The sequence below is a fragment of the Epinephelus moara genome, chromosome 17 (genome assembly GCF_006386435.1).
Source record: "Epinephelus moara isolate mb chromosome 17, YSFRI_EMoa_1.0, whole genome shotgun sequence".
Lineage (NCBI taxonomy): Eukaryota > Metazoa > Chordata > Actinopteri > Perciformes > Serranidae > Epinephelus > Epinephelus moara.
In genome coordinates this window covers 19472079-19488830 of record NC_065522.1, presented here as the reverse complement: position 1 = coordinate 19488830, position 16752 = coordinate 19472079, and the positions used below count along the sequence as shown (strand labels likewise).

Below are 16752 nucleotides of genomic sequence, written 5' to 3'. Positions count from 1 at the left end.
ACTTTGTAATTTTATTTGATGGTTTGTGGCGCATTTGCATGTAATTTGTAGCGCTGCAGTGCGCAACAGCGCCCCCTGTCTTGTGTTGACCACGCTGCTTTTTCCCGCCATGGTGGGTTTTCCCGCCACCGTCATCAAACACGTCTACTGACGTTAAATCTCGCGATAGAAAGTGGAAAGATGATATCACATGTGTGGAACTCCCATTGTTGTGCCTTTTATCAGCAGCAGTATTTGTGAACATTTAATGTAACATTTTATACTGTTTGGTGTCCTATTAATTTCAGTTTTTAATTTTTCTGATTTTCATATTAATTAATGTAAATTTACAGATAAAAAGCCCATTTTTTTCATAAAGGATTTAATTTGGTTTTCTATTGATCTAAATGCTGTAAGTCAAATTTTAAAAAAAAAAATAAAATTATTTTCTGTTTAAAATAAAGTGTTGAGCTGTTGCTTTCTATATACTGTATGATGAACTTTTAAACTATATTGTATGGTACACTCATTGGCCACTTTATTAGGTACACCTTGCTAGTACCAGGTGGGACCCCTTTTGCCTTCAGAACTGCCTTAATTCTTGGTGTCATAGATTCAACAAGGTGCTGGAAACATTCCCAGAGATTTTGGTCCATATTGACATGATAGCATCACACAGTTGCTGCAGATTTGTCAGCTGCACATCCATGATGTGAATCTCCCGTTCCACCACATCCCAAAGGTGCTCTATTGGATTGAGATCTGGTGACTGTGGAGGCCATTGGAGTACAGTGAACTCATTGTCATGTTCAAGAAACCAGTTTGAGATGATTAATGCCAGGACCCCAGGTTTCCCAGCAGAACAATGCAATACAACAAGATGATCAATATTATTTCTTCACCTGCCAGTGGTTTGAACATTTGGCTGATCGATGTATACATGTATAAATATGAAGGGAAAAAAAAACGTACACCTGTGGAATTAATCAAACAAATGCCCCTGCAGCTGTAATTATGAAGCCAAAATGTGCGTCACAAAATGTATATTAAACATAAAATATTTTATTTCACCATTAAAAACATTTCCAGGATATCTACAATAAACCAGACCAGATCACTGCATCAATTCATCCGACTGAGAACAGGTTTTTTTTTTTGGAAGCAACTATCCCGTTCCTTTCAACAGACCTGAAAGCAAATTTCTTAAATTAAACATTGCCGTGTTAAAAAGTAAAGCTTTTTTAAATGTTATATTCCCTTTCCCCTTACAGTAGTGTTGTCAGAGCTGGTGTGTTTCATTTCATTCCAATATTGTTTTCCACCAAATTTCAACACAAATGTTCCTCGTGAAACAAAATATGTGTCACATATTTAAAAAGCTCTTAAGCTGCAGGGCATTTCAGTAGAGAGGAGAACAGAGAACGCTGAAGTTGTATTTTAGCACCTGTTTTGAAAGTCTGAATTAAAACCCTTTGCATGATGGGAGTTTTCTGTCGACCAAAGTGGCTTATAAAGGTGACAAACAGCATTTGGCTGGTGGCAGATTAGTTTCCAGTTTGTCTCAAAAGGCTTCCTGCAAACGTTTGACCCTTTCCTACGACTTCAAACTCAATGAGGTCGTTTGTGCTTTGCCCAGTTGTTGCTCGGTAAATCTCAAAAGTGGCCGCTGACCCCCTCGATGCCAAAGCACACGCACGTTACCAAACAGTTAAACAAAAATCGCTTCTTAGATTTCATTCACATCAATCAATCGTCAGTGTAACAGTAAAGGGAAGAGCATACACGTATTAAGTGGAATTTTTAAATTAAAAAAAATGAACTCATGATTCAAGATTTCCTTCCTGCACTTTTTTTTCTTTTCAAAATAATTAAAAACACCATAAGTCCATATAAAATGTTCTATTTTTTTTATCAAGTCCATAATTCAGATTCACAATAGATTGGAAGTTTCTCTTTCTGTTTGTTCTACAGTCTTATTATTCATCCGTCCGTCCGTACTGTGAGCAGTCATTTCCACTGGAGCATTCCCAAAGGATTCAGGGTTTCTCTGCTCGAGGGTTGTTTGTGCAGAGTAAACGTTTCGATCACAGAGGAGTACAGAGTTTCCTGTCTCTGCTCCTGATAGAAAAAACCATTATGTGCCGATACCTGAGCCTGATCATTCATTCCTGTTCATTTGCATTTCATGCATTATTCTTTGTCCTTTTCTCTCCGTGTGGCGCCCTTCCTTTGTCACGCGTGTCCTTTCCCTATGTGACCGTAGTGGAGTTCTGCCCTCGGATGGCGCACCAGGCCATGAACACATCTCTGTGAAGGAGAAAAGATGAAAGAAAAGGATCAATATCACTCTGCTTTAGTCATTTTTGACATGTCATGGTATGCAGGATGTAAAGTCTGGACAAGATGCACTTAACTGATTAAAATTTGTAAAATAAATACACAGCTTCAATCGGGTGAGCAATTGTGGCACAGCGCTCAACAAGGCAGAGCACACAACATAGCACGCAACATGCTGTCTGCCCCTGCCACCCCCAACCATAAACTAGTGATGGCCAAATGAAGCCTCTTGAATCACTTTCTTTATTTTCTGACCCCACCAGATGGCGCTCTTGGTTTAAAGCTAAAGGTTGAAGGACTGGCAATGCAGTGTGCTTTCAAACCTTTGTTGAACACACAGCGCCATCTGGTGGCTTCAGAAAATAAAGACAGTGGTTCAAGAGGCATCATTTGGCCATCACTACCATAAACACCTACTCCAGTGAGACACACTGAGAGGTAGCTACACTAGGCTAGCTCACTGCAAGATGGTTAGTAACGACATTGCCACACCAGAAATAGAAGATCCTCCAATAACCTACAGGTCCAGCGTTTGGAGCCACTTGGGCTTCACTGTGAATTATGAGGCCATAGTGGGAACACTCCAAACATGTCAATTCATTTACGCCGACGACACCCCGGTGTGTCAACAGGTGGAATTAGTCGAGAACAAGGAGCAACACAAATGCTACAAGTTAACGTTATCACAACAGTTGAGCAGCTGTTCCCAACGGATTCAACCAGGGGAAAAAGAAATCACCGTGGCAACTGGTAACGTTACATTTATATCTGTGTATATGAGACTCTGGTCAGGCTTTACGAACATGTTTAACGTAACTGAGCCCCGTTGAACACACACAAAAAACATCTCACAGCAATGCTCTCAACTGTAAAACTGTAGTGACACAAAAGCTGATGATCAAAAATAATTTCACAAAGCTCGAGGACCCAGATTTGGTTTGCATGTTGTTGGAGCACACACCTGCAGTGTGTGGCGACACACTCATTACTACAGTACTCCTTGTCCCAGTCTTTGCTCTCCACAGCGGGGTTGGTGCAGCCCGCGCGCACACAAATGTTACGGCTGGCGGCGGTAGTCACACTCGGGATGGGGGCGACGTTCACCTCAACCTCCATCTGAGGGACAAAACAAGATAAAGTTACATTTGAGGTATTTATCGACCATCACGTTCAGAGCTACGGACATTAAACAACAGCTGGATAAACTAAACTTCCTGTTTTGGTATAATACAGGTATCAACAGGGCAGGATGTCCACTTACCCCTTCCTCTGCCTCCGCCACTTCCTCTCCTCCCGTCACCATATCAGCCGACTGTCCCAGCTCTACAGTCAGATCTGCGGAGGACACCGACGTGGGCGTTTCACCAGCTGACGTCACAATGATCGGCGCGCTTGAATCCGACTGCCGCGACGATGGGACGACCTTGATCTGCAGCGGAGGTGGGGCTGTGGCAGCGTTCGCTCCGCCGCCTCGTGGTTTGGCCTGCAGAGGCGGAGGGGCCTGGGCGTGTACCATCTGCTGAAGCCGAGGTGGAAGAGGAGCGCTCTGCATCTGCTGCAGTGGTGGCGGCTGGCGTGGCGAAGAGGCGGGCGTTGCCGTGACCGAAACGCCGCCAGAGGGCAGCTGCGTCTGCTTGATGATGATCTTGGTGACAGTGGGCGGGTTCGGCGGGGTGGGAGCGGGCGGAGGTTGGGGTTTGATGGCACCGGTGCAGGAGCGTGTGGTGACCCGAGGCAGATCCAGGATGATGTTGGAGGTACAGATGTTGGTGATGGTGTTTTCTTCGGGGTTGTAATGCTGTGACCTGGTGGTGCGAGTGGCTAGGGTGGAGGAGGGTGTGGCTATGACAGCGGGAGCTGGGGCTGGAGGAGGCGGCGACGGAGAGGTGTCCATGACTTCAATAGGGGCCTGAAGAGAGGACGGTTGGACACAATAAAGACATATAAGTAAAGATACTGCCTGGGATCAGTTTTACTGGTTTCTGTGGTTTAATACCAACCTCAGTATGCAACACACATCCCTGACTTTACCATGCAGAACCTTAGTGCCTACGAATACCAGTTACCGGCGGCTCTTTGCTTCTATTTACAAACAAAAAATAGTGATAATACTAATCAAAGTTTCTGATCAGATCTCAATGACAAAGCTATTACCAACCAATCATAATCCTTTAGAGGTGCAAATCCCCAAACATGCCCAGCAGGGTTGGTTACGTAAGCACAACACACCACATACTGTTGTTTTGGTGTTGGTAATTGGATTAGCGGAGACGAGCGCTCAACTTAGGTCGCTTGTCTCAACAACCACAAACATGAAGAAGTGCTGTAGATAATCGCGACTTTGTGGTGTGGTGATACTTTGGCTACTTGAAGCCCTGTTGAGCCACAAAGAGGATGACACAGTCTGGGACAGGGACACAAAACAGACTGGAAATGTGTGTTGTTCACTCTGCTGAAAACCCTGTGCCATCACAGCAGAAAAATACAACTGACCATCCCATAAATAATGAAATCATGGGGACAGTCTCAAACACCAGCAATTAGATCCATCCCCTGGAACGAACAGAGAGGTACTCAGATAAACCATAATCTTAAGCCCTGTTTCCACTGAGCAGCATGGTTCAGGATGCTTTTTTTCCATTTCCACAGTGAAAAGTTGTGGATGGTACCAGTGGAACCGTTCCATACCGTCCCCATTTTTGGTCCCCCCTCTGTTGGGGTACCTAGCACACAGATCTGGTACTAAAAGGTGGAGCTGTGAACACGATTTTAGTAATGAGCGGATCTTCAAGCGTTTATATGTATTAATGTATTAATTTCGGCAGGGTTATGTGAGGGGAAAAAAGTGTTGTGGAGCGTCGTTCCTGTGGGCTACGGCAACACTAAACCCCTGAGTTTGCCTGAGAAGGACTAAATGCATAAACCTGCTATTTTTAAATATCCAATGGAGAGAGACTCTCACCGCAGCCTGATTTATTTTGTTCTGAAAATGTTGGCCTGCAACCTCATTCTGTGGACGATAAACAAGGTGCAGACTTCCCTCTGTGTCACCTGTGTGATCTCTCTTCAGTGAGAGGCACTCACCTGAGACGTGTGGCCGGCTCTGTACTCTGCCAGCGCCTTCAAGTAATCCTTCTTCGCTGCTTCGTTTTTCCTTTTGTAAACCTGAAAACAAATCACGCACTAAAGTTAGGACTGTGTTTGGATCAAGGAAATTTTTAAAGATATCGTCATACTTTCACAGCTAAAAACACCTTTCCTGTTCAGTATATTTGCTGTTATGAGGGTCCAAAATCTTTATCTGTCAGATTACAACACTCCTGTTGGACTGGATGAAATCCTGGTTAGAGATTCCTCCACTTTCCTCTCACCTGTTTCTGCTCCTCCCCCAGGCTGTCCCACATGGACGCCACTATCTTAGACACCTCTCCAAATGTAGCGTTAGGGTTTTGTCCCTTAATAGCTGCCTGTGTGTCCCTGAAGAACAGAGCGTAGGCCGACACAGGTTTCTGAGGCTCGTTTGGGTCTTTCCTCGGCTTTGTCTTCCCCTTCTTCCCTCCTCCCGCTCCTCCTTTCCGCCTGACGGCTGGAGAGATGCTGGACGCAGGGGCAGAGAGCGGGGACTCGGACAGGGAAGGATCGAGGGAGATGACTCCTGAAGAGACAGCCAGAGAGACCGGAGATTCCACCAGGACGCTCTGATTGGAGGGGCAGACGACACCGATTAAAATAAAGTCTCTGAGTCAAGTCACCTTTTTTTATACGGCACATTTCATACAGCCACAAGAAATATGAACAACATTAAATAACACATAACTACATATTTCAAGACATAAAAACATAGACTCCTGTGTGCGCATGGCGAGAGAGAAGAGTAAGAAACTCTGTGCTACTGCCAGAGGAGCCGTTGACTGAGTTCCCTCTGAGCAGTAACTCAGAGTCTGAGAAGTCCTGGGCTGTTCATAAAACATTTAGGACGCCACAGTTTATTCCACACTACCGAAGCTGCTCCTCTTTTTGGAGCCATCAAGGTGACTGGACTCACCCTTCGGAAGTCATCCATGTCGTCATCCTGAAGTGAACTGGTGGGTGACGCCGTGGCCGACAGAGGGTTATCAGGCGACTGAGGGCGCTGCAACATGTTCCCGCCTCCCAAGCCAAGCCCCAGTTGAGCGCTGAGCTCCGACTGGTCAATTGTAGTCAGCTGGTTGGATCCAAGCAGGCCCTGGCTCATGTCACCCAGTGGGACGTCGATAGTCACCGGGGACGAGCTGCTGAACTGAGAGCCGATGGGATGACCGAGATCCTGGGTGTGAAAAGAAAATGTGAGCTAACTGGTAAACTGGTGAAAGCGAGATAACGTCAGACAGTTCAAATGTCTCCTCACCATCCCCAGTGACGAGCCCAACAAAGCACTTCCTCCCGACTGGTTGATGACTCCCAGACTCAGGTGCTCCAGTCCTTGTGAGGGGGCATTAACGAAAGTGGAGGCAAACGAAGGGTCGTCTCCTTCAACCACAGCGTTCCCGGGTACCACCACGCTACCCGAGGGCCCGGTGTCCGACAGCTCCCCGAAATGGGACACCACGTCGGACACAGTGAGGGCCGAGTCTGGATCCAGAGAGATGGGAGGTATCTCGAACTCCTCATCGCCAAGGCTCGGAGTGTGGAACGTCTGGAGAGAAGATGGTGGATGAAAGCAAAGGTGGGAGAGGAAAAGTGGAAAAAGAAGACGATAGAAGTAAAAGAAAAATGGAAGAAGAGAAAACAAGTTTGTGAGAAATTGGGGTGGAGAGGAGTAAACAACATTTTGGAAAGGAAGGTCAGAGAGCCACAAGAGAATTAGGAGAAGATTAGTCAGTAATTACAGCTTCAATAAACACAGATTTATTATTCTGGACATTAGACGCACTCTAAGATTCACTGTACTACTAAAATATCTGTAAAATACTGTCATGTGTGTCCGGAGTGATCAAGTCAGGTGCGGAAAATTGCTTTCAGTGCAACATTTTCAGTGTTCAGCAGCCTGTGTCACAAAGCAAGATGAGTGGGTTAGCTTCCTATCTTTGGAGTTAACTGAGGTTTTCTGACGTCGCATAGCTGGCTCACTTTTAACCAGGTTAGATCACCATGGTAACCTACGCTGCAGGGCCTCTGGAGCAGGTACACTTCTCATGATCAGATCAAAAACTGTAAACAGCTGATTGCTGAAAGAACCCCCTCCTTATCTCAATATCTGGATATTACTGACTCATGTTTCCTGACATTCTTATTCTACTCTGGTTGTGTGGCTACATTAGATTTATATTTATTAGGGCTGTCAATCGATTAAAGTATTTAATCATGATTAATCGCGTAACTGTCCATAGATAACTCAAATTAATCGCACATTCTCTATCTGTTCTAAATGTACCTTAAAGGGATATTTTTCAAGTCTTTAATACTCTTATAATGTGGGAGTGGACAAATATGCTAGCTTCATGCAACTGTATGTTTATATTATTGCAACAATCCAAAACTGGAATATCTGGAATATTCTCCAGAATAACCTCTAAGGTACTGCATGCTCAAAAAATATAGCGATCCTATCACAATGTAGTGTCCAACGTTACACTTGTAAAGGTTAACTAAACAAACCCTGTTTTTAAAGCAGCTCGACGTACTCCGGTGGTAACTCAATTCACACAGACAGTAAATGCAAAATTGCTTTGGTGTTGTCGGGAGAACTGTCTGGCAGGGCTTTGAAGCTGAACTTGCCGCTCAAAAGACTCCTCTCTTTATCCATTCTGAACTCTTAAACATGAGTAGCTCATAGCTGGATAGGAAAACCCTGAGGTAACTGAGCCATTTGATAACCAGCTTTGTGATGTCAGGATCACAGATGGCTCGATGAAGCAAGGTAGCCCAAAGAGGGCAAGATTAATGCAGGATTTATACTTCTGTCACAGTGATGCTGTAGCCTGACGTGCACCTCCCCAGAAATGTAACTACAAGTCGCGGCAACACAGATCTCCTGCCTATGTTTGTAAGCTGAAACCATTTTTGTTTGGAAAACGTGTTTAGTATAAGACAGTTGTTTTGTCAGTGAACCCTGTGAGCTGTAATGGAGCTGAATTTTGTGATGTTACCTTTGTTAAATGTTGCTGTTGTCCCTGGCTTCATATGAGTAGAGGAAAAGTCTGCTAGCTGCTAGGCTAATTTATACAATGTAAAATGCCATAGGCTTGTGCTAAAAACATTAGCATGTTGTATTTGTGGGGAAAATGTGTCCAGATAAAGACAAGTGTTTGTCTGTGAATGCTGCGAGTTATAGTGAAGCTGATTTGTGTACTTGTGTTTGACGTTGTCTCTATTAAGCCATGTTTAATGTGTATTTTGAATCAACTAAACTTTACAGCACTTCACAGAAACCTCCGCCGCCGACTAGTGTTTTGGAGGTGTAACTGCAGAGTGACACAGACACACCATCACACAAGTATAAACGCTCTTTACAGTGCATGCCACGTGCGTATGCTACAGCGTAGGGTATAAATCCCCCTTAAGTTGAACTTGCTTTGTGATACAGGCCCCTGGTCATGCACCAAGAAAACAGAGCGTCACAGCTGTGCATTGTGCTGACAGGTGACCAGAAGGCAGCTGTTAGTGAGAATGCTGATGACTGCAATATCACTACAAAAGTATGTGCACAACAAAAAAAAAAAAACACTGCAGAACAGCATGAGGTATGAAATATGTTTGGGTATGAGGAGTATGGGTAGGTGATGTGACACTGCAAGTGATGACACTGATAAGCCCATACCTGCACAATGATCTCACACCTGTTTGTAGCTGTGTTTCGCACTTACATTTTTATAACTACAGTTCCTCTAATATTGTTTACAGATGCACTCCAACACTGAGAAGTTTGCTCCTCCCTTTGTGGTGTTTCTGTCTATTCTGATGACATAAAAGCATTTCAAAGATGTATAAATAAACTTTTACAAGCCTTAAACTCTACGCCTCTGTGTGCATCATGTGCCTCCCCTCCATCACCCCATCATGTCACTAACTCTTTGGATGAGTCAGCATCGCAGATTGTTTAGATTGCACTCTGATATGATGTTTGATGATTCGCTCTGTAAAAAGATTGTTTCCTAAATGACAATATTAATTTAAAAAAAGTGGCTGAATTTAAGCATGAAGGGTAGTGAGATATAAAATATTTATAAATGATTCATACTCCACCAGCAGGTCCAGCGAGGTTGAAGAGGTCAATGCGTTTAGTGGCACACTAAAAAATGTGAGTATGTCAGTCAAGTGCATGTTAATTACATTTGTCATGGGTCATATTTGTGGCAGTAAGACTGTTTTTATATGTACTGACATGAAATGACTCATACACACAGAACAAAGGCCTTATTTTGTATGATTCACACATGATAAAATCAAATATGAACATGGTTGAAATGCTAGAAAACATAATGTGCAACTGCGAGGTACTGAGCTAAAGATGACTGAGTTCAGGCATGAACTCAATCATCTTTTGGTGGTTTAAAGCTGCTGCATGAGACTGATACGCCTCTGGTTGTGCCGCTAATGTATCACTGTTACAAGTCACAGAGCTAAGCATCCATTTTTCCTCAAACATAAACACCTGGTGATCTCTGAAAACCTCAAAGGGTCGTCTAACAATACTTTACGATTCACTGAAGCTATTTCCAAGATCGTCAAAGACTCATCTGGAAAAAAAAATACTGAGTCTGCTGCATGACACATTAGATTGTGACTTTATTTCCTAATCCAGGACATCAGAAATGATCCTATCTCCTTGTTAGTTTCGTACAACACAAGAAAAATAAATGTGTCACACTGCATGACAGTATAAAATAGCTACTGAATAGCCAGGTTGGTAAGGCAAGTCACCCCAAATCCAGACGATGTATTTATAGAAACTACTAGTAGTGATGGCCAAATGAAGCCTCATGAACCACTTTCTTTATTTTCTGACCCCACCAGATGGCGCTCTTGGTTTAAAGATAAAGGCTGAAGGACTGGCAATGAAGTGTGCTTTCAATCCTTTGTTGAACAGACAGCGCCATCTGGTGGCTTCAGAAAATAAAGACAGTGGTTCATGAGGCCTCATTTGGCCATCACTAGAAACTAGATGCCAATTTAAAGAATACTTCAACTGCAAAATGTACATCAACTACTCACCACGTTACCTTGAATCATATGGTGAACGGAGAATCCAAAAAAGCTGAACATTCCTCATGAATTAATGTAATCAGCGTTCACAGTTAACAACAGCAGAACTATATTAAAACATCTGTTTACACACGCTTCGTGCAGTGTAATCCAAGTTTCACTTATCCAGTCGTATGCTCAGTACTTCCCAAACACATGCGTTTTTTACTAAAAGTACTACAAGTAATGAGCCCTAGGCATGCCTGGGATCTAGCATGCGTACTGTTTGTACTGATGTATTTTAAATCGTAATGTGTTTGGGAAGTACTGTGCATACACGTGGATGAATGAGACTTGGATTATATTGTACAAGTTGCGTGAGAGTTTGTGAACGGATGTTTTGATATAGTTTTGCTGTTGTTTAAAAACAGTCCCCTTTTAATTCAGTTCATGTAGACTGTTTTGATTTTTTTTGGATTCTTCGTTCACTAAGGAGGCATGCAGGAAAAACTAAGTTTTCTTCACAAATTTAAGGTAAAATGCTGTGAGTAATTATTATACAAAAGATCATTTTGAGGGTGGGGTATTTATTTAAAGCCAACTTGGGTTTCTAGACCCACAAAAGGGGTCAGAAAGCAGACGTTTTGTCAAAATTTGGCTATTTTTCTCTTTTGAATTACTGGAAAGACATCTACAAATTAGTCAAATCTAAAAAAATAAGAACCATTCTTTGGTTGAACCAGTTATTATACATGCAAATTGTGCCAAGGGTTCCCGAGTAGATATCGCTTTGTGTTAATGTGCCTCAGCTCCAACAGGTTGGGCACTAGGCGCTTAAACAATTCCCACTTTTACTAACTATTTTGCTGTGTTAAAAAAAATAATAATAATTTTGCCCTTTCTCCCTCAAGCTTTTCATTGTATTTTATAAAAGTGTATATAGTCTCTGTTTTAGGCTAAGTACATTGCTTGTAAATTTGGTAGTTAAAAATATGTCAGTCATAAAGCAGATGTAATATCTTTCATTTAGGTGGTCAGAAGAGTCTTTGAGGACTCTGGGAACATCTTCAGAGCTGTGGCAAGAGTTGGTGAACAATCTTCTCAGCTTTGCAAAGATCGCCAGATACTGAGCGCTCAGAAAAACAAACTCTTATGCCCAGCCGTCAAGACAGAAGTATGATAGCTTTATTTAGTGTCTAGATCCATTAAATTTGGGTTTATTTGGGTTTAATCCCATTACACGGTGGATTGTAGCTGATGTAGGAGAACCGGTTCATTTAGTTTTAAGGCAAATCCATATAATGTGCCATGTTAAGTGCCTTGTCGGTTACGTTTGAGCATGAACGCAACCTACAATTCGGGAACTTGTAAGTCCTGTAACTCTGATATGGCATGAAAGCAGCGTTAGCTCTGTGACTCTAACATATGGTAATACATGATGTGATTCTGCTTGATCGTAAGCCAGAACATATGTCCAAAGGAAGGGGGCTCCTTAGAGATAAACAGAAACCTGTCAGAGATAAATTCAATGCCAGGTAATCTAGATGTTAAGGCCTACCTCTGAGGAGGAGAGGAAGGGATGGCCGGACCCAGAGATTGTCAGGTAGTTGTCACTGCCTCCAGGGAACTGAAACATTAAGGTGCACAAGTTTGGGAAAAGATAATGGCCTTGGAAGGAAGTAACAGTGAATCAATAGGACTACAATCATAACCAAAACCAAGCAACCAAGACATATGTACACTGAGATGCGTTTAATGGCAGCCTTTAGGTAGTTCACATATGTACCATTGTGTCCCATTCATTAGACAGAGTCACCTTGTTGTCAGTGTCAAATCCATTGAAAGACTGCGGGTCCAGGAACTCTGGATCACCGTCGTGCTGCCCGGTACCATCCGTTAAATCCGAATAAAAATTCAGGTCCATCTTTTCAACTGGGCCTCATATGGTAGCTATGAGGCCCCTCTTCAATTCAACCAGACGTTGCGCAATTAACCGATATTCCTAATCTTTTACCTATATGTGACCATGCGAGTCGTGTCAGATAGCTAGCAAGTGGAAATACCGACCCCCGAAATATCGAGTCTAAATTATCTGTAACGTTATTTCTTACGGAACCGCCAACTGACAGCTTTGGCACGGATGTTAGGCTAGCGTACGCGACTCAAACGGAGCATGTGTACGCAAGCAACCGTGCCAAAAATAACCTGCGTGCTGGCTGGCTAGCTACCGGGAGGTAACGTGGCTGCTGCCTGTCTTTCTTGCTGACTTGTCCTACCACGGTTTAGCTTTAGCTGGCTTTGACGCAAGGCTGCAGTACTCCCCACTTCACGACCAGCCTGGCGCCCGTTTGTCTGTCGGTCCTCGAACGTTACATTCAATCAACGGCTGCTAGCGTTAGCGGACGCGGCTAACGTACGTTTAACGGACTAACGGCTAATGCCGCCACGAGATGTCTGGGAAACGGCAATGATTGATTCAAGGTGTCTGACAGGAGGGAGGCAGGCGGACCGAACCCCCGTTTCTGCTTCGTGTTGGCCCGGGCCAGGCTGCTCAATGGATTCCGAGCTATGGATCCTGGATGGGATGAACCGACCGGAAGGGGTCAAGATAAACGAGGGAACCACCGGACGTGGAGCGATACGGGTTTCAAAATAAAATCAGCTAACCCAGGGTCGCCATAAATTTTCATGGACAAAATTTCCAGACTTTTCCACAACTTTTCAAGGACTTTTTTTTTTCTTGTCTCACAACTTTTCATGGACTTTTTTTTCTTGTCTCACTTAATTAATTAAGAATTAACTCAATTAATTTGCTATTATGTTACATTACGTGGAAGGTTATCCATGGACAATTTCATTATATGCAACAGGACTTCTCCAAAACTTTCACTGACTTTGACAAATTCAATGACTTTCTCAAGGCCTGGAAAATTAGACTGTGAAATTCCATTACTTTTCCAGCTTTTTCATGACCATTTGCACCTGGCTAACTTTATATTTTTCACTATTTAGTTGTCAGGATGAAAATCCAACCAACAAATTATTTATAAACTGAGATTTGGTGGACTTAAAACATTTAAATACTAATATACCAATGAATAAATTAATATATAAAGTAAAAAATAAGATGCTAACAGAGTCAGTCGATGTAGAAGTGAATTAAGAATATGTTTACAAAAACAAATATTAGAACAAATGCAAAACAAAAGATGTATAACACACAAATGAATTGAATTTTAGAATACTTTTGAAAAGTAATTAAAAATGTGTAAAACACTTTATAGATTCAAAATAAATATTTCAAAATAAGATGATTAACAAATATAAAACTGAGTTATTAAAAATATGAATATATGCATTTTTGTGTGGGACTTTCAGGTATATATAATATACATTATGTTTAAGTGGACCCCACAAAACATGAATGTAGGGAACAACCAAAATACACTATTTTTTAAATTTAGTTTAGTGTAAGAATAGTGTCGGAATATTGAAAACATTACATTACTACCCCCAAGTTGAACTTTTAGTGACAAAATCATAGCAGACGACAAAATATTTGTTATAACCATGGCTGGATTAACCTATTCGGGGACCCCACACACCTCCTAGTAGGCGTGGGTGATATCAAAATTGTGGTTTTGATCGTCACTGATTCCAATATCTTTTATAACTAAACACATTTAATGTTTTGTCATGTAGGGGAGAGTCCACTTATTGGAGCTCAATCTTGATCTCAATCAATCTCCATCTGTATTGTCAGCTTTGCATGGCCTGGGAATGTATGGAATATTCACAAACACTAAAAAACAGTCTCTTTTATAACTGTGTCCTACAACTGTGCCCCATTTTCCTAACTTATAACTACATATTTTATCGTCTTTATCAAGATATCCACTATGAATGTTGTATTTCACATATGTCTTGTTGCTTATTGCTGATCTGCATGTCTGCTGTTGTTGCCTGCTCGCCTATATGCATGGTTACATGCACTGAAGAGTGGATATTGTTAATATATTCCTCTTAATATGTTTGTGTTTTAATGTATGCGCCAAAAACCAAAACAAATTCCTTGTAAGTCAAAACCTACTAGGCAATAAATCCTTGGCTAAATGTGATTCTATATTACCATACACATGTTTTGCTGTTTCCTGTTGCTGTATTATTTTTTAAACATCTCACCTAAGAATTAAAGCTGAATATCTGAATATAAGACACATTTACACTAATGCTGAATATTTTGCGTTGACATTATGAATAAATAAAGAAGGTGAAATTGCAGATTTTAAGCCGATTTTATTTTGAAAGCCGTAACCGGAAGTCGCCCGTCACTCCGTTCTAATGTACTCTAATCCAGTAGGACAGATGAGACGTTAACTGGACTACAGCTGCTTTAACACGCCTCTGGTTTGGAGTTGAACTGCGACATACATGAGATTATGTCACCCAACAGATTATTTTTAAATTTTAACGAATTAAACGCCATTTATTTTATCGTTTAACGGCTGACATTAAGCTTATCTTACCTCCTGTTCGCTCTAATGGTTCGGTCCAATTCAATCCTCAAACTAAGTAGTAACTGAGTGAAACGGACGACCTCATATTTCTGTCGACTAAATAACCGTTAAAAAGATAAACGTCGGTACAAACTGTTTCGGTGGCAATGGTAGCTTTAAATACTTGAATTTAACGTGTGATAATGGATTTGACAAAAGGAGCATAAAGTTTGACACAAGCCTGAGAGTGAAGGGTTAAATAATTGAAGCGAAGTCAACTCAACCGATTGAATAAAGGGCTGATGAATTAAGCAGGTCCGCCATCATTGTGTGTTGTGACAACCACAGATCATCGTGTGTTTTAATTGATCATCACATATGAAGACACAGGTGATCCTTTTTTATTTATTAAGTCGAAAGTGTCTAGTATCAGCTACTCTTACCTCCATGGTCACCCCCGAAATCTGATTTATTTTTGTTTTTAATCCCACTTTGGCAAGTGAACTTCGCCCAGAATTGATTTCCTCAAACATCACAAGGCAACCGGCTCCCGGATTGTACGTACAAGTGGAAGTGACGTCATGACGCAAATGTAGCGCTAGCGTTCCAGAATAAAAGACACCTTTTTTCTTTCTGTTTTTTACTTTGGTGACCTCTTCTACTATATATTTTTTTAACAAATTTATGACTGTAAAATTAAAATAAGTCTTCTGTCAATGTGTTCAATGTGTTTTTCATTAAAAAGTCATTTATAAAGCAATAATTAAAAAACAAAAAAAATATACATATATAATTACCGCCTCACTTTGTGCACCAGTCATGTTGCACAGAGAGTTAAGCTCTCAGTTTCTCCCCAGCAGCACAGTTTCAAGGTGGGCACTAAAGAATAGTGTCACCAGTTCAGTATCTGACCAAATGTCTCCCTCTTCTGCCCCGAAATATGGCGTCAAGTAATGGCTAGAAAAGTATTTTTGCAGAACATTATGATGTCACAGTGAAGTTGATCTTTGACCTTTTGGATATAAAATGTCACCAATTTACCATTACATCCTATCAGACATTTGTGTGAATTTTCGTCATAATGAGCATATGAATTCTCTAGTTATGGCCCAAAAAACATGTTTTGTGGGGGTCACAGTGACCTTGACCTTTGACCACCAAATTCTAATCAGTTCCATTCTTGAGTCCAAGTGAACATTTGTGCCAGATTTGAGGAAACTCCCTCAAGGTGAGATATCACATTTAAAAGAATGAGGCAGATGGACGGATGGACAATCCGAAGACAGGAAACTCTGAGGAAACTCCCTCAAGGCCTTCTTGAGATATTGTTCACAAGAATGAGATGGATGCAAGGTCACACTGCTCTTGACCTTTAACCACCAAATTCGAATTAGTTCACCATTAAATCCAAGTAGACATTTGGATCAAATTTGAGGAAACTCTCTCAAGGCCTTCTTGAGAAATTGCGTTCACAAAAATGAGACGGATGCAAGGTCACAATGATTTTGACTTATAACCACCAAATTCTAATCAGTTCCATTCTCGAGTCCCAGTGGACATTTGTGCCAAATTTGAGGGAAACACCTTGAGGCCCTCTAGAGATATTGTGTTCACAAGAATGAGATGGATGCAAGGTCACTGTGATCTTGACCTTTGAACACCAAATTCTAATCAGTTCCATTCTTGAGTCCAAGTGAAGATATGTGCCAGATTTGAGGAAACTCCTTCAAGGCCTTCTTGAGATATTGTTCACAAGAATGAGATGGCTGTAAGGTCA

At 41.8% G+C, this 16752-nt stretch overlaps 1 protein-coding gene across 6 annotated transcripts; it reads right to left on the bottom strand.

Annotated features, from left to right (window-relative positions):
* Positions 1–1149: 1149 nt before the first annotated feature.
* Positions 1150–15557, bottom strand: tox4b (TOX high mobility group box family member 4 b). 6 transcript variants are annotated; one of them, XM_050067116.1, is made up of 10 exons: positions 15419–15557; positions 12038–12106; positions 9536–9586; positions 6704–6991; positions 6362–6622; positions 5688–6014; positions 5401–5481; positions 3578–4225; positions 3278–3432; positions 1150–2286 (listed from the first exon to the last, which is right to left on the bottom strand). In XM_050067116.1, the coding sequence occupies exons 1-10, from the start codon at positions 15506–15508 to the stop codon at positions 2229–2231; spliced, it is 2028 nt and encodes a 675-aa protein (XP_049923073.1). In that variant the 5' UTR covers positions 15509–15557; the 3' UTR covers positions 1150–2228. The 6 variants fall into 6 exon arrangements, with proteins under 6 accessions (XP_049923073.1, XP_049923071.1, XP_049923072.1 ...); XM_050067114.1 differs by lacking the exon at positions 15419–15557 and adding an exon at positions 12266–13199; XM_050067115.1 differs by lacking the exon at positions 15419–15557 and adding an exon at positions 12296–13194.
* Between the last annotated feature and the right edge of the window lie 1195 nt (positions 15558–16752).

Coding starts and splice junctions, on each gene's coding strand:
- tox4b (XM_050067114.1), bottom strand. CDS start 12,403: ATGGACCTGAATTTTTATTCGGATTTAACGGATGGTACCGGGCAGCAC. Junction 4,226..5,400: donor GAGCCGGCCACACGTCTCAG/GTGAGTGCCTCT, acceptor TCCTCTCTTCAG/GCCCCTATTGAAGTCATGGA. Junction 2,287..3,277: donor TGTGTCGCCACACACTGCAG/GTGTGTGCTCCA, acceptor TCTCCTTCACAG/AGATGTGTTCATGGCCTGGT.